Genomic DNA, 16,535 nt, shown 5'->3' with positions numbered 1-16,535 from the left:
GGTGCGCCGCCTCCCCTCCCCGAGGCTGCCCAAGCCGCCAGCCCCTGCCCCCTCTCGACCGATCACCCAAGCACTTGCGTCGGATCCAACACCTTTCCCCAGCTCAGCGGTGCCGCGCTCTTTGGGGACGCACTGTAGGGTATCCTGATGAAAGACGCGATCCCCTCTCTAGCCCCGTTTCTTGTGCCGCTTTACCTTTCCCACTCGGCACCGCCTCGCGGGCCTCTTAGCCCCTCTCTTCCATCCCCAAGGCCTTACGCAAACAGCCCAGACCTCGCCAGCAAAGCTGCACCCAGCCCTGCCGCCTTATCAGCTGCGCCAAAACGTTAGCGATGCCCCGACGTGACCGAGCCCGCGCCACCAACCCTGGTAGCCTGTAGAGGCACCCCCTAAGACTCCCGTACCTTCTCTGCCAGCCCTCCAAGTACGGGTGACTCGTGGGGAACCGCCGGCGGGCCTGGAGAGGTCGGCTCTGGAGCGCGCGGGCAGGTGCGCACGCTCTTTGCAGCGGGCTTGGCCGCGTGCGCGCCCGGAGGCGGGTGGCGGCGGCCAGGACTGGCTGCGGGGAGCACTGGCGCCGAGGTCCCGCGGCTCCAAATTGGCAGCGCTGGGACCTGGGCTCCGGGCGCTTTAAAGCGCCGCGCGCGACTTCTCCCGGAGCCGGCAGCCTCCGGAGTTCTCGCCCAATCCCATTGTGATTACTTTTCGCACATTGCAACAGTGTCGCTACAGCGCGGCTGCTCTCGCACGGTGAAAGTTGGCGCGCGCACCTTAGAACCACGTTTCGGGCGCCTGCCAAAGCCAACTGGTTTGAGTCTAGGGTTTAAAAGAGCGGAAAAAAGCGTGTAAAACAAGTGACTTACCCGTGGCTTTTGGTTGTGCAGCTCGAAATCAGGGGCGCGCCGCGGGTTCAGCCGCGCGTCCTGGACACCAGCTCCGAGACCTCAGGCTGTCTCCAGCGGGGCGCCCGGAGCGCCCCGCCGTCCAACAAGCCCTTAGCCACCTGGGCGCTCCCGACGTCCTCCTGGCATCCTCGGGAGCCTTCCCCAGCTCGCCCTGGCTCTCCCGCCTCCTCCGGCAGGCTAGCTGAGCCCACTGTCTTCCCGCCTTCCTCCTAACCTGCCTTTCCTTCTCCCTCCCTTCCTCCCGCGGCTCCCACACCGACCCCAGGTTCCCGGGTTTGGCGGCGGGCAACTAACCTGAATCAAAGAAAACAAGGAGAATCTGGACGGCGTCCTCCATTAGTGACGCCGGATGGGGATGGGTCCCCTTTTGGAAGGAGACTCCGGGGAGGGGTCGCGGCGGGTGGGCTTCTTCGGCTTGCAGCGGCGCTGCTGCCTCTTCTCCTCCTTTGGCTCCTCGGACTCTTCGGGGTCCCTTGGATCCTTGTCCTCGGGCTTGGGCTCCTCCCCCTGTCTGGGGTTCTGGGGCTCCTGAGTGCTGGGCTGCGCGCGACTCGGGGAGGCGTCGGGGCTCCGCAATCTCAGAGCGTGCAGACGCTCGGTGAGAGATTGGCCGAAGGTGGTGTGCTTGGGCACCACGGGGCCGCGCTCGTCTTCTGGCTCGGTCTCGGGCTCAGTGGCGGGGGCGGTCTCAGGCTCGGTCTCGAAGTCGGTCTCGGATTCGATTTCAGACTCGGTCTCGGTCTCGGTCTCAGATTCGTAGTCAAACTCTTCCTCGTACTCTAGGCACTCGGGGAGGGACAGCTCGAGGTCTCCCTCCTCGTGCTCGTGGTCAGATTCAGGGGGCTCGGGGAATACCTGGGCGGCGGAGCGGTGGTGGGCGTTAAGGAAGCTCCGGCGCTGCTGGGCTGCCGCGCGCTGCTGGGCGCGGGCGTTGGAGGTGGCAAGGGCGCGGAGGAGCGCGATGGAGCAGGAGAGCCAGAGGAGCGCGGTGGCTGCCCGGCGGCCGATGGGTGGGCACAGATCGTTGTAGTTGTGGCGAGCTCTGCGCCACTGCTGAGCCCGGGACCTACGATCCATTCTCTTAGGCGCACACCGAGAAGACCACCCGCCCTCTGGCTCTGCAGAGAGCGGCTCCGATGCGCATTGGCTGCTAGAGCCGAAAAAGGTGCACCCCACGAGGTGAGAAGCTGGGTCCCGAGGTCCCAGCCCCACCTCGGTGTGAGGGGGAAAAAGGGAAGCACCTACCTTCCGGAGCACTCAACTTTCTAAAGCTCCGCGCCCCTGCTTGCCTCTCTGAGCAAGAAGAAGGGATGGGAAAAAGGGGAGGAAAAAGTCTCCCTCCTCCTGGGCTCCTCTCTCTAAGTCTCAGACTCTGCAGTCTAAGACTCGGGAGAGGTGCCTCCGCCGGTCCTCTCGCCTGGGAGAGGAAAGAGGAGACTGAGGCGGAGAGGGACGCGGCGGAGAGGTTCTGCAAAGTTGCGCGCCCGGACTTCTGCCGGGCATGTGCAGTAAGGAGGCGGGGGCGACTCCCCGCGAGCTGCGCGGTGGCGCCGAGCCCGTGGCGCAGACCCTAGTGGGCCGGCAGGTGGCAGGAGGGAACCTTGTTTGAAAGGATTTGGGCAAAGCGAGGGGCGGGGGTCTGGCGGGTGCCAAGGAGCAAAACAAGTGAGCGATCTAGCCACAGGTTAGGGTACTTGGGCAGCTGGCCATGGGTTCTCCATGGGGTCCATACCCCTCCCCAACTCCAGGGTTATCGCTAAAATGAAGCTAAAAACCAGACCGCAAAATTGCAGATATTAGGCGGAATGAAATGAGGGGTCTGTGCATGGGTATTAATGATCAGCCCCGGGTGATTTCCAAGGGCTTAATAGTTTGAGGTTGGTAACCTCAGGCAGTCATTAATCATGAAAACACCTTTGGCAGATCTGTTATAGTGACTGTAATTAGAGCGTTTCCGAAAAATCCCCCCCCCCCTTGTAGTCTCAATTGGCTAATTACCTCATGGTCAAATAAGCATCTTTCCTAGGAAGGGCCCCACAGACAGGGTGATGGTTTGCAAGTCCACAGACCCATCAGTGGACTGCCATGAGCTCGAGCTGAGAACATGTGCTGGAAGACAGACTCTAATTAGCTGGAACCACTAGTTAAGGGAAGTCTTGCCTGCGCTGATATTCAGTAGGTACAGCCCCGTTCTCTGCCCCTGTGGGGCGCTGCAGGCTGGTCAGCTATCAAGGAAATCTCACGGGGTACCCTTTAAAGCTCTTTCATTTAATACATAGATAGGTTTTCAACAAAGCTAATTCATTCAGGGGCTATTTATTGAGTGCCTAGCACATGCCAAGCTCTGTTCCAGGTGCTGAAGGTAAAGTTAAGAAAAAAAAAGAAAAAAAGGAAAAAAAAAGCTTATATTAAGGAAAGCCTGTTTAGGACTAATCTGCTGTTGATGAGAGCATTAAACCACTCAGAATTCCTCCTTGCCCACCAGTATTTAATCCGGCTTGAATTCTCCATGAGAAAACTATTGGGTCGATTAGGGTTAGATGACTCAGCTAGACACCCCTAGACCATGTTGAACCCCAGAGGCCAAAAGGTTGGAGGAAATTAGTACATCTCTTTCTCAGCCCTGGAAAATCAAATGAGCTCCATGTCCTCCTGAAGGGGGATCCCTGGAGTGATCTTTGCTCAGGAAAGCATGGCCCTTGGAAATCTCTTGAGTTCCATCTGTAACAGAACTGCTGCTTCTGGGTTGTGCATGATGCCTTCCCTGTTAGAGTATGGAGTGCCCCTTTTGTCATAGCGGCAAGTCCAAAGGTAGTGTAATTCAGAGCCACACCATCGTCCGAGAATCCTTGGATGTGTCAACAAAGTTGCTCCACTTGGGACTCATGGAGGTTTTTTTGTCTGAGTCAGTATGGGGGAAATTTGGAAAGGCACGACCTCTCGTAATTCCGTTTTCCCTTTTGAGATTGTCCACCAGGCTTTCCCTCCTGGTACTCCCTTCTTGGTGGCTAAAGAGTCATGTGCCTACAGCTGCCACTCAGCATGGTGGAACTGGTCCTCACACCTTCAACACCATGCCCAGGTATAGCTGTCACATCCCGAGTGTAGACCTTAGCAAGATTCTAGCAACCGCCTTTGCTGTGTTGAGGTTTTTTTGTTTCTACATCTTGGCTGTGGACGTTCTTGAATGTTCCAGACTCGGCTTCTTGGCTGTGTCTATCTTTCGTCTTGTGTTCTTTGAGTTCTTTTGTAGCGTTAAAATACTGATGGGTCTAATAAAATAGAATTGATTTGGCAAACCCCATAAAAGGACAAGTGTCTGTATTCTAGTGTTGCCCGAATCAAACACTTTGCAGAGACACTGGAAGGGTTTTATTAGCACAAGTGTCTGGTTCTAGTCATCATGCGGATATTAGTATGGGACACTGGACGGGCTGTTTGGAACTGCATATCTCAAATCCTTATCTCTCACCCCTCATCCAGGAGGTTTTGCTCACATTGACCCACCTGCTTTCTTTCTTTCAATTAGCACAGCCCCACTGACAGTGCATGGAACATAAAGACATCGTTGAAGTGATTTTTCAAGGCACACTGGGAAAAGAAAATCAGGAATATGTGGGTGCTGGTGAATGCCCTTTCAATGGAGACGAATGCCAGCTATCAGCAACGAGGTGGATTATGATTCTTTAGTGTTCGTAAGGGAAGTACTTCGTTTTTCCGGAGGGGTGCTTTATGCCTATAATGGAGATGGCAGCCCCGAGCTGATCCGCTAATACAGATACACCGAGATTGCCTGCATTATTAACAAATGTGCATTACATAATACGTATTTTTGGACTAGATTCTGCATTAGTAATGCACTTTCTTTGCAAGATGCATTTTAATCAGCAAATGAGCATTTAACAAAACACCGCATCTTAGAGCCCCGGTCCTGTATAGTTACAAATACATTTCAGTGCACATTCCACCCAGGCTCCAGGAGGAGCAGCAGAACCCCACTGAAATATTGCTTCATCTTGCACTTAGGGCCGAGGTCGAGCAAATGGATCTGTGCAGAAAATGCTGTTTAAAATGCATTACGTGCACGACTTTAAAAAGTGCTTGCTGCAGAGTGAATTTCAAAAAGGAGCAAGTGGGTGATGAACAACCACGGGTTGTTAGCAGCTAAGGAACAAGGGGCTCTGTCTGTCTGCCGGTAAATAAAGTGTGGTCTTATGTCACCTTCGGGCTCTGCTGGAGGGAGGCTCCGGAACCTGTTGGACAGGAAAGTGCAGTTCCCAGTTCATCAGAGCATCATACAATAAGGTTCTGATTGGGATGCATTGTGAAGAATATTGTCTTCAGCCCCTTAAAGGATTGTCCTGTGGAACGGGCATTGAGATGTATTTTACGTGGCTCCAGAGGGCAAAATTATAACCTATGGGTAGTCATTACAACAGGCAGATTTCAGCTCAACCCAAGGAAGAATATTCTAACAATTAGGGCTCTGAAATGGAATGGCTGTCAGGAGGCGGTTGGCTCTTTGTCAGAAGCGGTGTTAAATCAAAGGACAGATGAGCACATATTGGAGATGTTTTCCGTGGGACTCATGAGCCGGGCAGAGTTGGAACTCAGTGTGCGCCAAAATTCTTTTCAACTCGGATTCTGATTCCGTGAAAGGCATTTGGAGACCTTGGGAGAGGGGCTGGGGGCTCTATTGATGGACATGCCCTTCCGACTCTGCTTCTATTTTAGAAGCATTTGAAAGTGCAAGCGGCTCAGTGACAGGAAGGAATGTTTGGGTGGCAGTTTCAGGACATGAGCAAACAGGTGTATGCAGAGAACCAGCAGGGCTGCGGTGCGGCTTTCCTAATCGGGCTCCGACGCACTTTGCTCCACAGCTCTCTTGCTGGAGCAAAGGAATTCGTCAGGTCTGTCTATTAATTCTGTCGGTCCTCTGCCTCCCCTCCCAGAGCTGTCTCGGAAATTAGGAATGAACTTGGCTGTTTAGCAGTCAGGAGTTGAGTCCCTTGCTGTCGCGGGCACTGTGGGGGGACGGCGGTCACTGGGAATGCACCACAGCTCACCCTCCAACATGCATGTCAGCGCGACATGCCCCCAGATTCTAAAAAGCGGGCTGCCAACAGGTGCCGAATAATAAACCCTACATGAGACACATAAACTGCCAAGGGCAGCTGAGGAACTGCTTGTACAATCAGAGGGCAAGTTCAGCTGCTGGGTTTCGAAAACGGTGGGTTTTTTCCTGGTGCTGACTTTTGAGATTTTCTTGTTTTTTTAAAAGTCCATGAGAGGATCGCTTTCAATCCCATCTGTCTAGTGTGCCTACCGTGTACATGACCCGTGCTGGTCGCTCCGGGGGAGACAGAGATGAGTCACATGAGTTCTCAAAAGGCTTGACAGGCTATTGTCATGGGTCCCCTAGACACCAACACAGTTTCCAAGATGAGATGCGAGATAAGAGATTGGTTCTCCTCTCAGGTGAGTGGGTATAATCACTCTTGAATGAATTTTTCGGACAATCATTAGAAAGGACTGTTTTTTCGAGATGGAGAGCTTTTCAAACTTTCTTTTGGGTAGAAATGAATTCAGGGAGTTTGAAGTATCCCCCACCCCTGACTGTGGCAATCAGCCAGAAAGGCTCAACCCCACTGGGAATTTGGCATTGCCCCGCACACCCGCCCTCCAAATAGGTCTGGGTACGGTACAAAAACATTTGGCTCATTTCTCTGGGGCGCTATTTTGCTGTTACTCAGACGGCACTGATACCGATTGGCTCTCACCGGTAGAAATAGTGACAACCCCAGGCTCCTGATTTTGTGATTTTGGGGGAATGCCATCCAGAGCTAAAAGCAAATGATAGGGTGAAATAATCATCTTTTTGACACGGCTGGATTCTGTCCAGGCCATCGTTGGGATTATAATACTCTATTTGTGCCCTTTGTTTTTAAAGGGAGACAGGATCAGAAGTGAACCAGATTCCTGTGTACAGAGCTGTTAGGAGTTGTCTTCTCAGGAATGGCCTTTCTTTCCCTGGGATTTGTGCTTTACCAGGGTTCGCCCAGTGATCCAACACCCACTCAGCTGCCGACCTGCCTGCCCACTTCTGCCACAGGTGGGGCACTTTCTGGGCTCCTCATCCAACAGGGAGTGTCTGGAAGCCCCCTCACTCAGGCCGAGCGTAAGCACACGGGCCCTTGTTGGGCATGGTGCCTCCTTTTCTCTGCTTCGGCTCTCGCTGTCAGCTTTCACGTGGCCCCTGGTTTGCACTCTGGGCTCTGGCCGTTGACCTGGCCTTGTCCTATAGAAATTGGGACTGGGTTCTGTCCATCTGCCTGCCCCCAACTTACACTTTAGCTTGCCTGGTTCTTTCCCATGGCCAGCTGATAAAATCGGCGTCCCAAGGTGCCAACAGCCCAGTGATTCCAGTCTCAGATGTCCTGCCGCCCTGCACACTGGCTTCCTCCTGCAGCTGGTGGGCTGCTGGTCGCAGAGGACTCCGCCTTCGGGACCGTCCTCAGGCGTGCAGATTAGCTTTTGTCCAGCTCTCCGGGTCATCCCACCTTTACCTCCGGCCACCAGCACTGACAGAGAGCCTCAAAGTTGTTTTTCTCCCCTCTGCTGAGAATCTGACTCACCTCTTCAGATTTGGTGGGGGAGTGAGCGAGCGAGCAACGCGCCTGGAGGGGAGAAACTCTTAGCGGTGTCATGGTTCAGGCACACGCTCCTAGAAACCCTTTCAGCTCGAGCTCTTCAAAATATGATTAGACCAATTTTACATGTCTAGTCACTGAGGCTCTGCTAGATTGGGACTGTTTCTATATGTGCAAAGTGAAGTGGGGAATTGGGGCAATTATCTTCAGGCAAATGGCTCTGGGCTCTGTAATCAGTCGGTCCTGGTAACGGGGGAATCAGCCTCATTCGCTGTAACGCTTCTTTGAGTTAAAAGAGGATTCTAGGTATTTGTTTTTTGAGCTGGGCTTTGTTTTTCCAAAAGGCAGTCTGGTGAAGCTGCATCCCACCCCACACAGGTGTTAGGGCGTGTGGCTCCCTTTGGTGGCAGGACACTGTTGACCAGTTGGACGTGGGGGACAGTGATGTGGATCTGTATGTAATCTGCAATTCAGCTGACCACCTCTGCTTCTGGGAGGCGGCTCTGGGTTCGCCTATCTTTTTCTCCCCCCTCCTTCCCTCCTTGTGCATAAGGATCTTGAGACATGGGCAGGTGGTCGACAGGGTCGTCCCTGTGCCAGGACCATCCAGAGTCCAGCGGGGCCCACGGTTGGACACGAACTGTGCGTGCTAAAGAAAACATCATAAAACTAGGAGAATAACACAACAGAAATGAGCCAAATCAGAAATGAAAACTCGTCATCGACTGGCCATGGCTTTTCCCTCTTCCACTCATTGTTTTGGCTAAACATCATTGTAAATTGGGGGTTTTTCCCTTCGCTGGTCTAGAAATATGCTCACAAAACAGCCATCACTTCCCTCTCATCACTCATGGAGCAAGAAAAGACTCGTGTTTTTCCAAAGCACAGAGGGCTGTTTTGCTTTGAGGCAAGTGCAGACTTCAATCATAATTGCCCTTGAGAACAGTCCTTGCCATTAGGAAGCCAACCAGCGGGTAACCACGGCCGCATGGGGCCTGCGGGGGGACACTGGGTGCAGGGTCCTGGCCAGGGAGCCCAGATGGAAGATTCTTGCCCATGCACCTCCCGTATCTCCCTCACCCACACTCGTGTTCAGAGTCCAAGAACAAGAGGATCTAATTAATAAGCACCCCAGCAAGGAGGTGGTGGGGCTTGAGATGACCGTGGGAAAATACAGAGGAGGCAGAAAGGTGTTTTTTTAGACTGTCAGAAATCTTCGTCTTTGTCACTTTGAAATTTCCGGATGTTGCTTAATTAGTTAAACCTAAAACTTCTTTTCCACATTTGAGATAAGAGGGTTTTGAAAAACATCCGGCCAGACTATTGTGGCATAATGTGGCTTGTGTATATATATTTTTTTATTGATAGCTAGTTTATTCCTGCTCCGTTTGTTAAATCGTAATGTCTTTCTCCAGTGTTTTACCGTGATTGGGGTTTACAACCTTAATGATCATCATTTTATACTGTATTTTAAGATCTGCTGGGGCAAATGCCTTCTTACTGGATATTATCTCAGAATCCTCTGATAGTTTTGCCCATTTATTTTCCTATAGAATTTAAGAACCATTTTTATCAAGTTCCATAATGATCTTGGTGATATTTTGACTGGAATTGCATTCAATCTATAAATTAAGTTGGGAAATACTGTCATCTTCTCTGCGTTTAGCTTTAAGCCCCAGTATGATCTCACTCTTCATTTCCTTGAGTTTCTATCTCTCCCATTAAGGATTTGTGTTTATATAATTCTCGTATATCATATGTAGAGTTTGATATGTGAAAATAGATTATGTATTTCACAAGTATTTGATACTTTTGTGGCTGTTGTGAATGGGCTCTTTTTTCATTATATTTGCAGGCTGTTTATTATGTGTTTATAGGAATGGTATTGATTTTTGTGCATTTTTCTCATATTCTGTGACTTTTAGAATTGCTTGGTTTATGAGGCAACCAGCAGCCTGCTCAAGCAAACACTCAGTGAAGGTTGCAGAGGATTTTGTAGAAGGGATTCGTGCATAAGGGAGAGAGGCAAACTAAGTCAGTGGTCGCCAATCTGCAGTAAAATGAGAAAAAGACGATGTGATGGGTTTTTCATCAGGCTCAAGTTATTCAGAGAAGGGACGAAGGGACGATTCTTTTATTTTTATTATTATTATTTTTTAAGATTTTTTTTTAAGTGATCTCTACTCCCAACATGAGGCTCAAACTTAACAACCCCAAAATCAAGAGTTGTACCCTCCCCAACTGAGCCAGCTGGGCGCTCCAGGGACTGTTCTTGATCATGGAGCCTACAGAAGCTTCCCTCCTGTTAGTCTGTCAGTAGCAGCTCTTTTTGAATCACAACAGATAGTAATTTGAGTTTTTTGTTTTAAGATTTTAGGGAGTTTTTTAGAGCTTTAAAAATTTTTGTTTTTATTCCATTTTTAAAAATTATTTTACTTCTATTAAAAAAATAAGTTGGCAACCCCAGGTTGGCATCTCACATTTCTTTTGAAATGTTAGCATTGTCTGAAATCTCTAAATCAGGAACTTCCACCTCATGTCCTCTTGGACAGTACAGTTTGTGATATTTGGTAATTCTGGGCTTCTTTTTATTTAAAAATAAATTTGGTTTATTCTTTAGTTTTCTTCCGGTTAATCTTTTGTGTTCTTCTGGTTAGTCGTGTCATTTCATTAGATTGATGTTTTATGTCTTCTCTCATCTTTTTCTAGTCTCCTCACCCTCCCTTGTGCCTCACTGTGCTCTCTGGCATTCGAGGCAGAGAAGAGCCCTGACTCCTTTACTAAACCAGGGGATGGAATGGGGGCATCTTCATTGTGTTTCTTTTTTTAAGAGATTTTCTCTTAATGTCCTTTCTCTGACAGTATTTAGGTGGCTTCCAAGAGGAAACAAGATGGCATCTCATGAGAGGGACTCAATGGAAAGGCTGAGAAGGGCGAGAACTGAGAAGCCAGAGTTGGAACCAGATGGGCCTAGATGTACATCTTGCATCCCTCTGCTTCATAGCTGACCAGTGGCATTACCTATCTGGACTTCTGTCTCCTCCGTTGCAAAAAAGGTCCTTCTAGGGTCCACAAAACTCTGCCTTCCAGTGTTATGGAGAGGATCAAATGAGGAAAGAAACAGAAAGTGCCTAGCAAGGGTCTAGAACAGGCAAACTCTGAACCAGTTGTTTGACTGACGGCAGCTGTAGGTGATGATGGTGGAGGTTGGGATGGTGGTGGTGGTGGTGGTGGTGGTGATGACGGTGACGGTGGTAATGATGATGGTGTTGATGATGGTGGTGATGATGGTGGTGATAATGGTGATGACGGTGGTGATGATGATAATGGTAATGGTGGTGATGACGGTGACGGTGGTGATGATGATGGTGTTGATGATGGTGGTGATGGTGGTGATGATGATGGTGATGACGGTGGTGGTGATGATGATAATGGTAATGGTGGTGATGACGGTGGTGGTGATGGTGGTGGTGATGATGGTGATGGTGGTGATGATGATGGTGTTGATGGTGGTGGTGGTGATGATGGTGGTGGTGGTGGTGGTGATGATGATGGTGGTGATGACGGTGGTGATGGTGATGGTGGGTTTTGTCTATTTACATTTCCAGTTCTCTCTTAGTGGCTTCCTGATGGTCTTAGAAGCCATAGTTTGATGCACAGAAGTGCACTGAGCACCTGCTATGGCCACACACTGGGCTAGGCACCAGGAATACGTTGGTGAGCTAAATCAGACTCTGTCTCTCCACTCAGTGCATTCCGTGGGGGCTCTGGAAATAATGAATCATCATATTAAGGAGTCTCGTTACAACCTGAGCCAGGGGCGCTGGAAAAGAACCTTTTTTCTGAGTGTACAGCAGAGGAAGCTGCCCTCGATTTGGGCATGTCAGGGAACCCTTGCCTAAGAAAGTGATATGTGCACACTTGAGCTGTGAACTGAAGGATGGGCATGTGGTGGGTGGCAGGGGGTGGCGCAGGTCCCGGTGCAGGAATAGCATGTTCGCGGGCCCTCTGCTGGAAGGGACTGAATGTATTAAGGGAACTGGCAGAAGGTCAGCAGAACCTGAGGTACGGAGCGAAGTGAGTCAGAGGGCTGGCCCAGGGCTGCCAGGTAGGGCCTCTGTCGGGACAAAATACAGTCGTGTGTCTTGAACACCCTCAGGACAGTGGGAAGCCGTTGTCCTGGTGGCTGGCAGGTGCTGCCACCAAGCTGTCTGCTGCACAAATCTCTCTGGCCATGGGCTAGGGGCTAGAATTTGAAGGGAAGCCAGAGATGATGGGAGTAGTTGGGTCTCAGGAAGGTCGTTCTAGAAATACATAAAACTGGTAGTAGTGAGAGTGACCTTGAGAGTCATCTGGGCCGTCGATGAAGCAGGGCTTGGCGGCAACATGGAATCGGAATGGGCCGTGTGAGGGAGGGAAGTCAGTAGCTTTTGCTGAGCTGAAGAAGGGGTGGGGGTGGAGAGGGTGCAGGGGCGGCTGGCAGACCTTGACTTCTGCCGTGTGGAGTGGGGTGAGTTCTGTCCCTGACTCGCTGAGTTAGAAGCGCCTGCACGACCCGTGAGAAGGAATGAGGCAGAAGGGCAGTGGGAAGGGGTCTAGAGCCTGACGAAGGGGCTCTGGTGGCAGCAGAAGAGTCTTGGAAGGGCCATACAGGAGAGGCCCACCAAGCTGAGTTTCCAGCCAAAGTCATTGTGGATGGAAGGGACTCACGGTGATGGCGTCATAGTCCCTCCGTGGTTCACGTGAGGAGCCTGAGGCTCTGAGAGGGCAGGTCTGCTGGTTTGGGGCCGAAGCCCTCGGGGAGGGGAAGCTTCAGTCCTACTTCAGTCCCTTCGCCCCACACCGAGTGGACTGTCTTCATGGAGAGAGGGAACGCGAACCGAGGGCTCAGATGTCAACCCTCTTGATATCAGATCTATTTTTTGTCAGCATCCAAACGGACAGCTCACAGCTTCACATTCTTCTCTTGATCACTTTAGAACTGACATTCTGCCGGCTCCTTATTAAAGAAAGAGCAAATCAAGAGCTGGCTGAAAGTGGTTTGGAAGCTGGAAATAGAACTATACCATGCCCTTAATACTCAGGCCTGGCAGGGTCCACACGGCAGCCAGGAAGGACTTGGGCAAGGTTAAAGCTAAGAGCATTTGGTGACACTCTTTTTCTACTGGTTATTCAAAAATCCAGCCAAGGCCCAAAGCACCAGTCATTATTTAAAGCTGGTCCCCAGAATATGGGGATTAGGTACAAGAAAGGCAAATCCGTTTTTCTCAAGACTCTTTTTCAAGATACCTACTCTGTGAAACCTGTGATGTCCCAGCAGCTTCTCCTAGATGTTAATTTTTAAAAATGCAGTGTTTAATTGTATGTGGCATACATGAATTGGATATATTACATAAAAAGTCAGGAAAAAAAAAGTCTGCTTTAATGGCCCTCCACCAGCCATAGTCTCCATAACCCACCTCTCACATTCCCCCGAGGCTACCAGCTTCACACAGAATGACCCATTTCCATAGAAAAATGTCTCCCTTCCTCTTCCTTCCTTCCTTCCTTCCTGGCTCCATGCCCAGGGTGGAGCCCAGTGAGGGGCATGAATCCATGCCCTGAGATCAAGACCTGAGCTGAGATCAAGAGTCAGATGCTTAAACAACTGAACCCCCCGACACACCCCCCAAAAAATGTCTTTTTTTTTTTTTTTTTTTAACAAAAGTAGTGTTTATGTCACTTTGCAGCCTTTTCACTTGGCAGTGTTATCTTGGAGACCCTTGTATGTTGGTTCACCTAAGATCTCCTTTGTTCTTTTCAGTCGTCACCCCATCATCTATGGTTCCAATAGAAGACTATCAATAGTCCTTTCCCTGTTGGTGTACATTCTGGCTCTTTCTCCGTGGTCCCCTGTCCTGGCACATACTTCTGTGTATGCATTTACAACGGTTTGTCTGGGGTCAGTCTTTTTTTTTTTAAGATTTTATTTATTTTTTAGAGAGCGAGCGAGAGAGAAACAGCATGAGAGGGGAGAGGGTCAGAGGGAGAAGCAGGCTCCCCGCCGAGCCGGGAGCCCGATGCGGGACTCGATCCCGGGACCCTGGGATCATGACCTGAGCCGAAGGCAGACGCCCAACCATCTGAGCCACCCAGGCGCCCTGGGGTCAGTCTTACATGAGGTCACAGGGAGACACGTGCTTTGACTCAGTTGCCCTCCAGTACAAGCCTACCAGTCCCCACGGCAGTGTGTGTGTCCCCCACCTTCTCACACCACCCCGTTGCTCTCGCCAAGAGAGCAGAGGCACCAGTGTTGGGCCCAGACCCCCGCGAGCTGGGAGCCAGGCCCTGGTGCTGTTTTCCTAAGGGGCATGACCTTGGCTCTGACTGGTCAGGAAGAAAAGTTAAACTTTAGTGAAATACATTTCTGAGACTTGCCCCAAAGGGGGGTGGGGGGAGACCGCGCTGAGAGGAACTAGACCAGAGGCCAGCGTACGGGCTCTGCGCTGTTCAAGTGCTTATGAAGGGCACTGAGCCTTTAGAGACACAGCATTGGCAGACTTCTCTTGCTGGTGGCCCCTCGAGAACTATGAGCAGTGCTCTGATCTTTTGATCATTCTGAACCCCCATGGTAGACCTCCTCTCCTAATCCCCTATCTAGACAGTTTAAATTGGGAATGGCCACAATTGAAAGAATGCTGTCCAACCTTTGAGATTGGGAACCCTGTCCCCTGCGCTCCTCGCAGGCATAGACGAGTTGGTCACGGTGTCTAACCAGGGTTCCTGTATAATTTGTCATCCAGCTGGGATGTTTTTGAGTGTGAGAGGCCGCGTTAACTGGAGGGGTTTCTGGGATGACAGGGGTAAAGTAGGGCTTTCCTGCAAACTGGGTTGTATGGGCGTACTAGCTTTTACTTAAGAGTAATATTAATCTATTATTAATAATATAATTATAACATTGTAGTTGTATATAAATAAAATTAGTGAAATAATATGATTAACAGTACTATTATTTTTAGCATGTTTAAAAGAGTAACTTCCCATCTCTGACTAGTTTTAAAATAGACTTCTGTCTGAAGAAAGGTCCGCCATTAGGAGCACTTGTTAAATTGGGTGAGCTATCTGTCTGAAAAGGGAAATGTGCTGATCAGTGTTTCTGAAGTCATTGTGGAAACTTTAGGAAGAGAGCAAACTTGGGAGAAAGAGAACAGGAACTTTCTCTGAGGCCTTTCCTGGGGGTTCCTGACCGGAGAGCTGAGGTGCATGACCACCGGGGGCTTTGCTCAGCATCAGTGGAGGGGACTCTGGGCTCCTCCTTCCCCCTCTCATGCACACCATGCTGGGGGCCCAGTGCACCCCTTCCAGCAGAGCCATCGGAAATGCCCCACAGCACACGGCCTGGAACAGAGAAGGTTGGAGGCGGCTGGCCTGGGGTGTGGATGGAATGGCCGTTTTTAGGCAGAGAATGTAGTCAAAATTTTCTGAGCTCAAAAGCACTATAGAAATTAGAAAATATTTTACAGTTCCTTAGAAAGAATTGAGATTTTTTTGCTCAAACTTCAATTATTTCCATACTAGCTAGATGATTTTTGCCATATTCCCACACTATCGTGGCACTTCACGGTTTTCTTTAAATCAACTTGCTGTATTTATGTAACTGAATTTAGTTCTAAAGGAAAATTGTACCATTATCACTGGCTTCTGGCTAAGAATTTTTTAAATACACAAGAAGATAAATGCATAGCTCTTAAAATGGACAGTGTTGGCCCTTGGCCCCTTGGAATCATCTTGGGCACCATCTTGGTTGGGTGTAGCACTGTCCTCTCCCCAACAGACGGCGAGGGGCCGAGTCTGTTCATCCCCCTAGGAGAGTACTCGTCTGGACCGTAGAAAAGATGTCCTGACAGGTGGTCTTCCTGTGCTGTGGAGCATATTCTTGTCTCCCACAACAACAGATATTTACCATTAAGGGGGGACAAATTCGATTTTGAACCCAGGATCTAGTGAGGCAACTCTTAGCTGAGGAGTGCTGGGAAGGATTCTGGTTCCAACCAGCTGAAGCCTGGTGAGTTTGCACAGGACTAAATTACTTGGGGCATATTTTCTTTCCATGACATTTGCCTTCTAATAATAAATCGACAGATGTAGTTGTCTTGATCTGCCTTTACCATGACATTTGCCGTCACTTCACATGTTTTTGTTTGCAGACGCAGCCAAGAAACAGGCTTATCAGTGAGGCTTTAACCCATGCCCTTGGCCTCAGCAGAGCTCTGTCCCAAACAACAGGAGCGTGAGCTCAGGCACCTTCTACTTCCTGCTGGCACGGCTCGCGGGGCCCACCCACTCCCCCCTTCGAGCAGAGGCCTCTCCTCTCAGGCTGGGCTTTTCTGGGGATTTGGGTGGGGGGAGGTGGGTCTTTTCTCCCATCATGCGCTTGGTTCTTGATTGGATGCCAGAAAAGGGCCTGTGCCTAAAAATAGATGATTTTTCTGTGGTGGTGGGATACGCTTTTCATTCAGGTCAAAAGCCAGCAGAACGAAGCCAATACATACATGATAGAAGGAACACATTCCCCCGAAAGCATACGATAAACTAGGGATTTGTTACTCTGTTACTCTGGCGGAGAAGGTGGGTGAGGACGGGGGGAGAGGCATTCGAGGGGGAGAGGCATTCGAGTATATGAAGTTACCCTCTGCATCTTGCTTGGGTTGGCTCGTTGTGTATTTTTAAATACTAAATTTAAAAAGTATGTGTTGAGGCCGTCTCCATGGGTCAATGGAATGGGACAGTTGAAACAAATCCAGGGCATCTGGGGAGGGGACCCGCTGTGCTGTGGCCAAAGGAGGTGGTTTTCAGGCCAGGCCGTTGCTGACCAGACGCCAGGGCTCTGCTCCCCTGTCTTTATTTTGAACAAATCAAGAAGGGTTCCTAGCACACGCTAGGTTCTCAGCAATTTGTTGATTTTTTTTCACATGTATATTGTGAGTATTTTTGAATATTG

The 16,535-nt window shown here is 50.2% G+C and overlaps 1 protein-coding gene across 1 annotated transcript; it reads right to left on the bottom strand.

The window, feature by feature from the left end:
* Positions 1 to 1,203: 1,203 nt before the first annotated feature.
* Positions 1,204 to 2,207, bottom strand: LOC110569839 (neuroendocrine secretory protein 55). The gene has a single exon (XM_021677798.1). It carries the CDS (start codon positions 1,980 to 1,982, stop codon positions 1,242 to 1,244), a length of 741 nt encoding a protein of 246 aa, XP_021533473.1. The 5' UTR covers positions 1,983 to 2,207; the 3' UTR covers positions 1,204 to 1,241.
* Between the last annotated feature and the right edge of the window lie 14,328 nt (positions 2,208 to 16,535).

Source organism: Neomonachus schauinslandi, chromosome 10, assembly GCF_002201575.2.
Source record: "Neomonachus schauinslandi chromosome 10, ASM220157v2, whole genome shotgun sequence".
Lineage (NCBI taxonomy): Eukaryota > Metazoa > Chordata > Mammalia > Carnivora > Phocidae > Neomonachus > Neomonachus schauinslandi.
The sequence above is the reverse complement of the archived record's forward strand: the minus strand, read 5'-3'. Positions and strand labels throughout refer to the sequence as shown.

Excerpts from the sequence above, each read along its gene's own strand:
- LOC110569839 (XM_021677798.1), bottom strand. The coding sequence starts at position 1,982 with ATGGATCGTAGGTCCCGGGCTCAGCAGTGGCGCAGAGCTCGCCACAAC.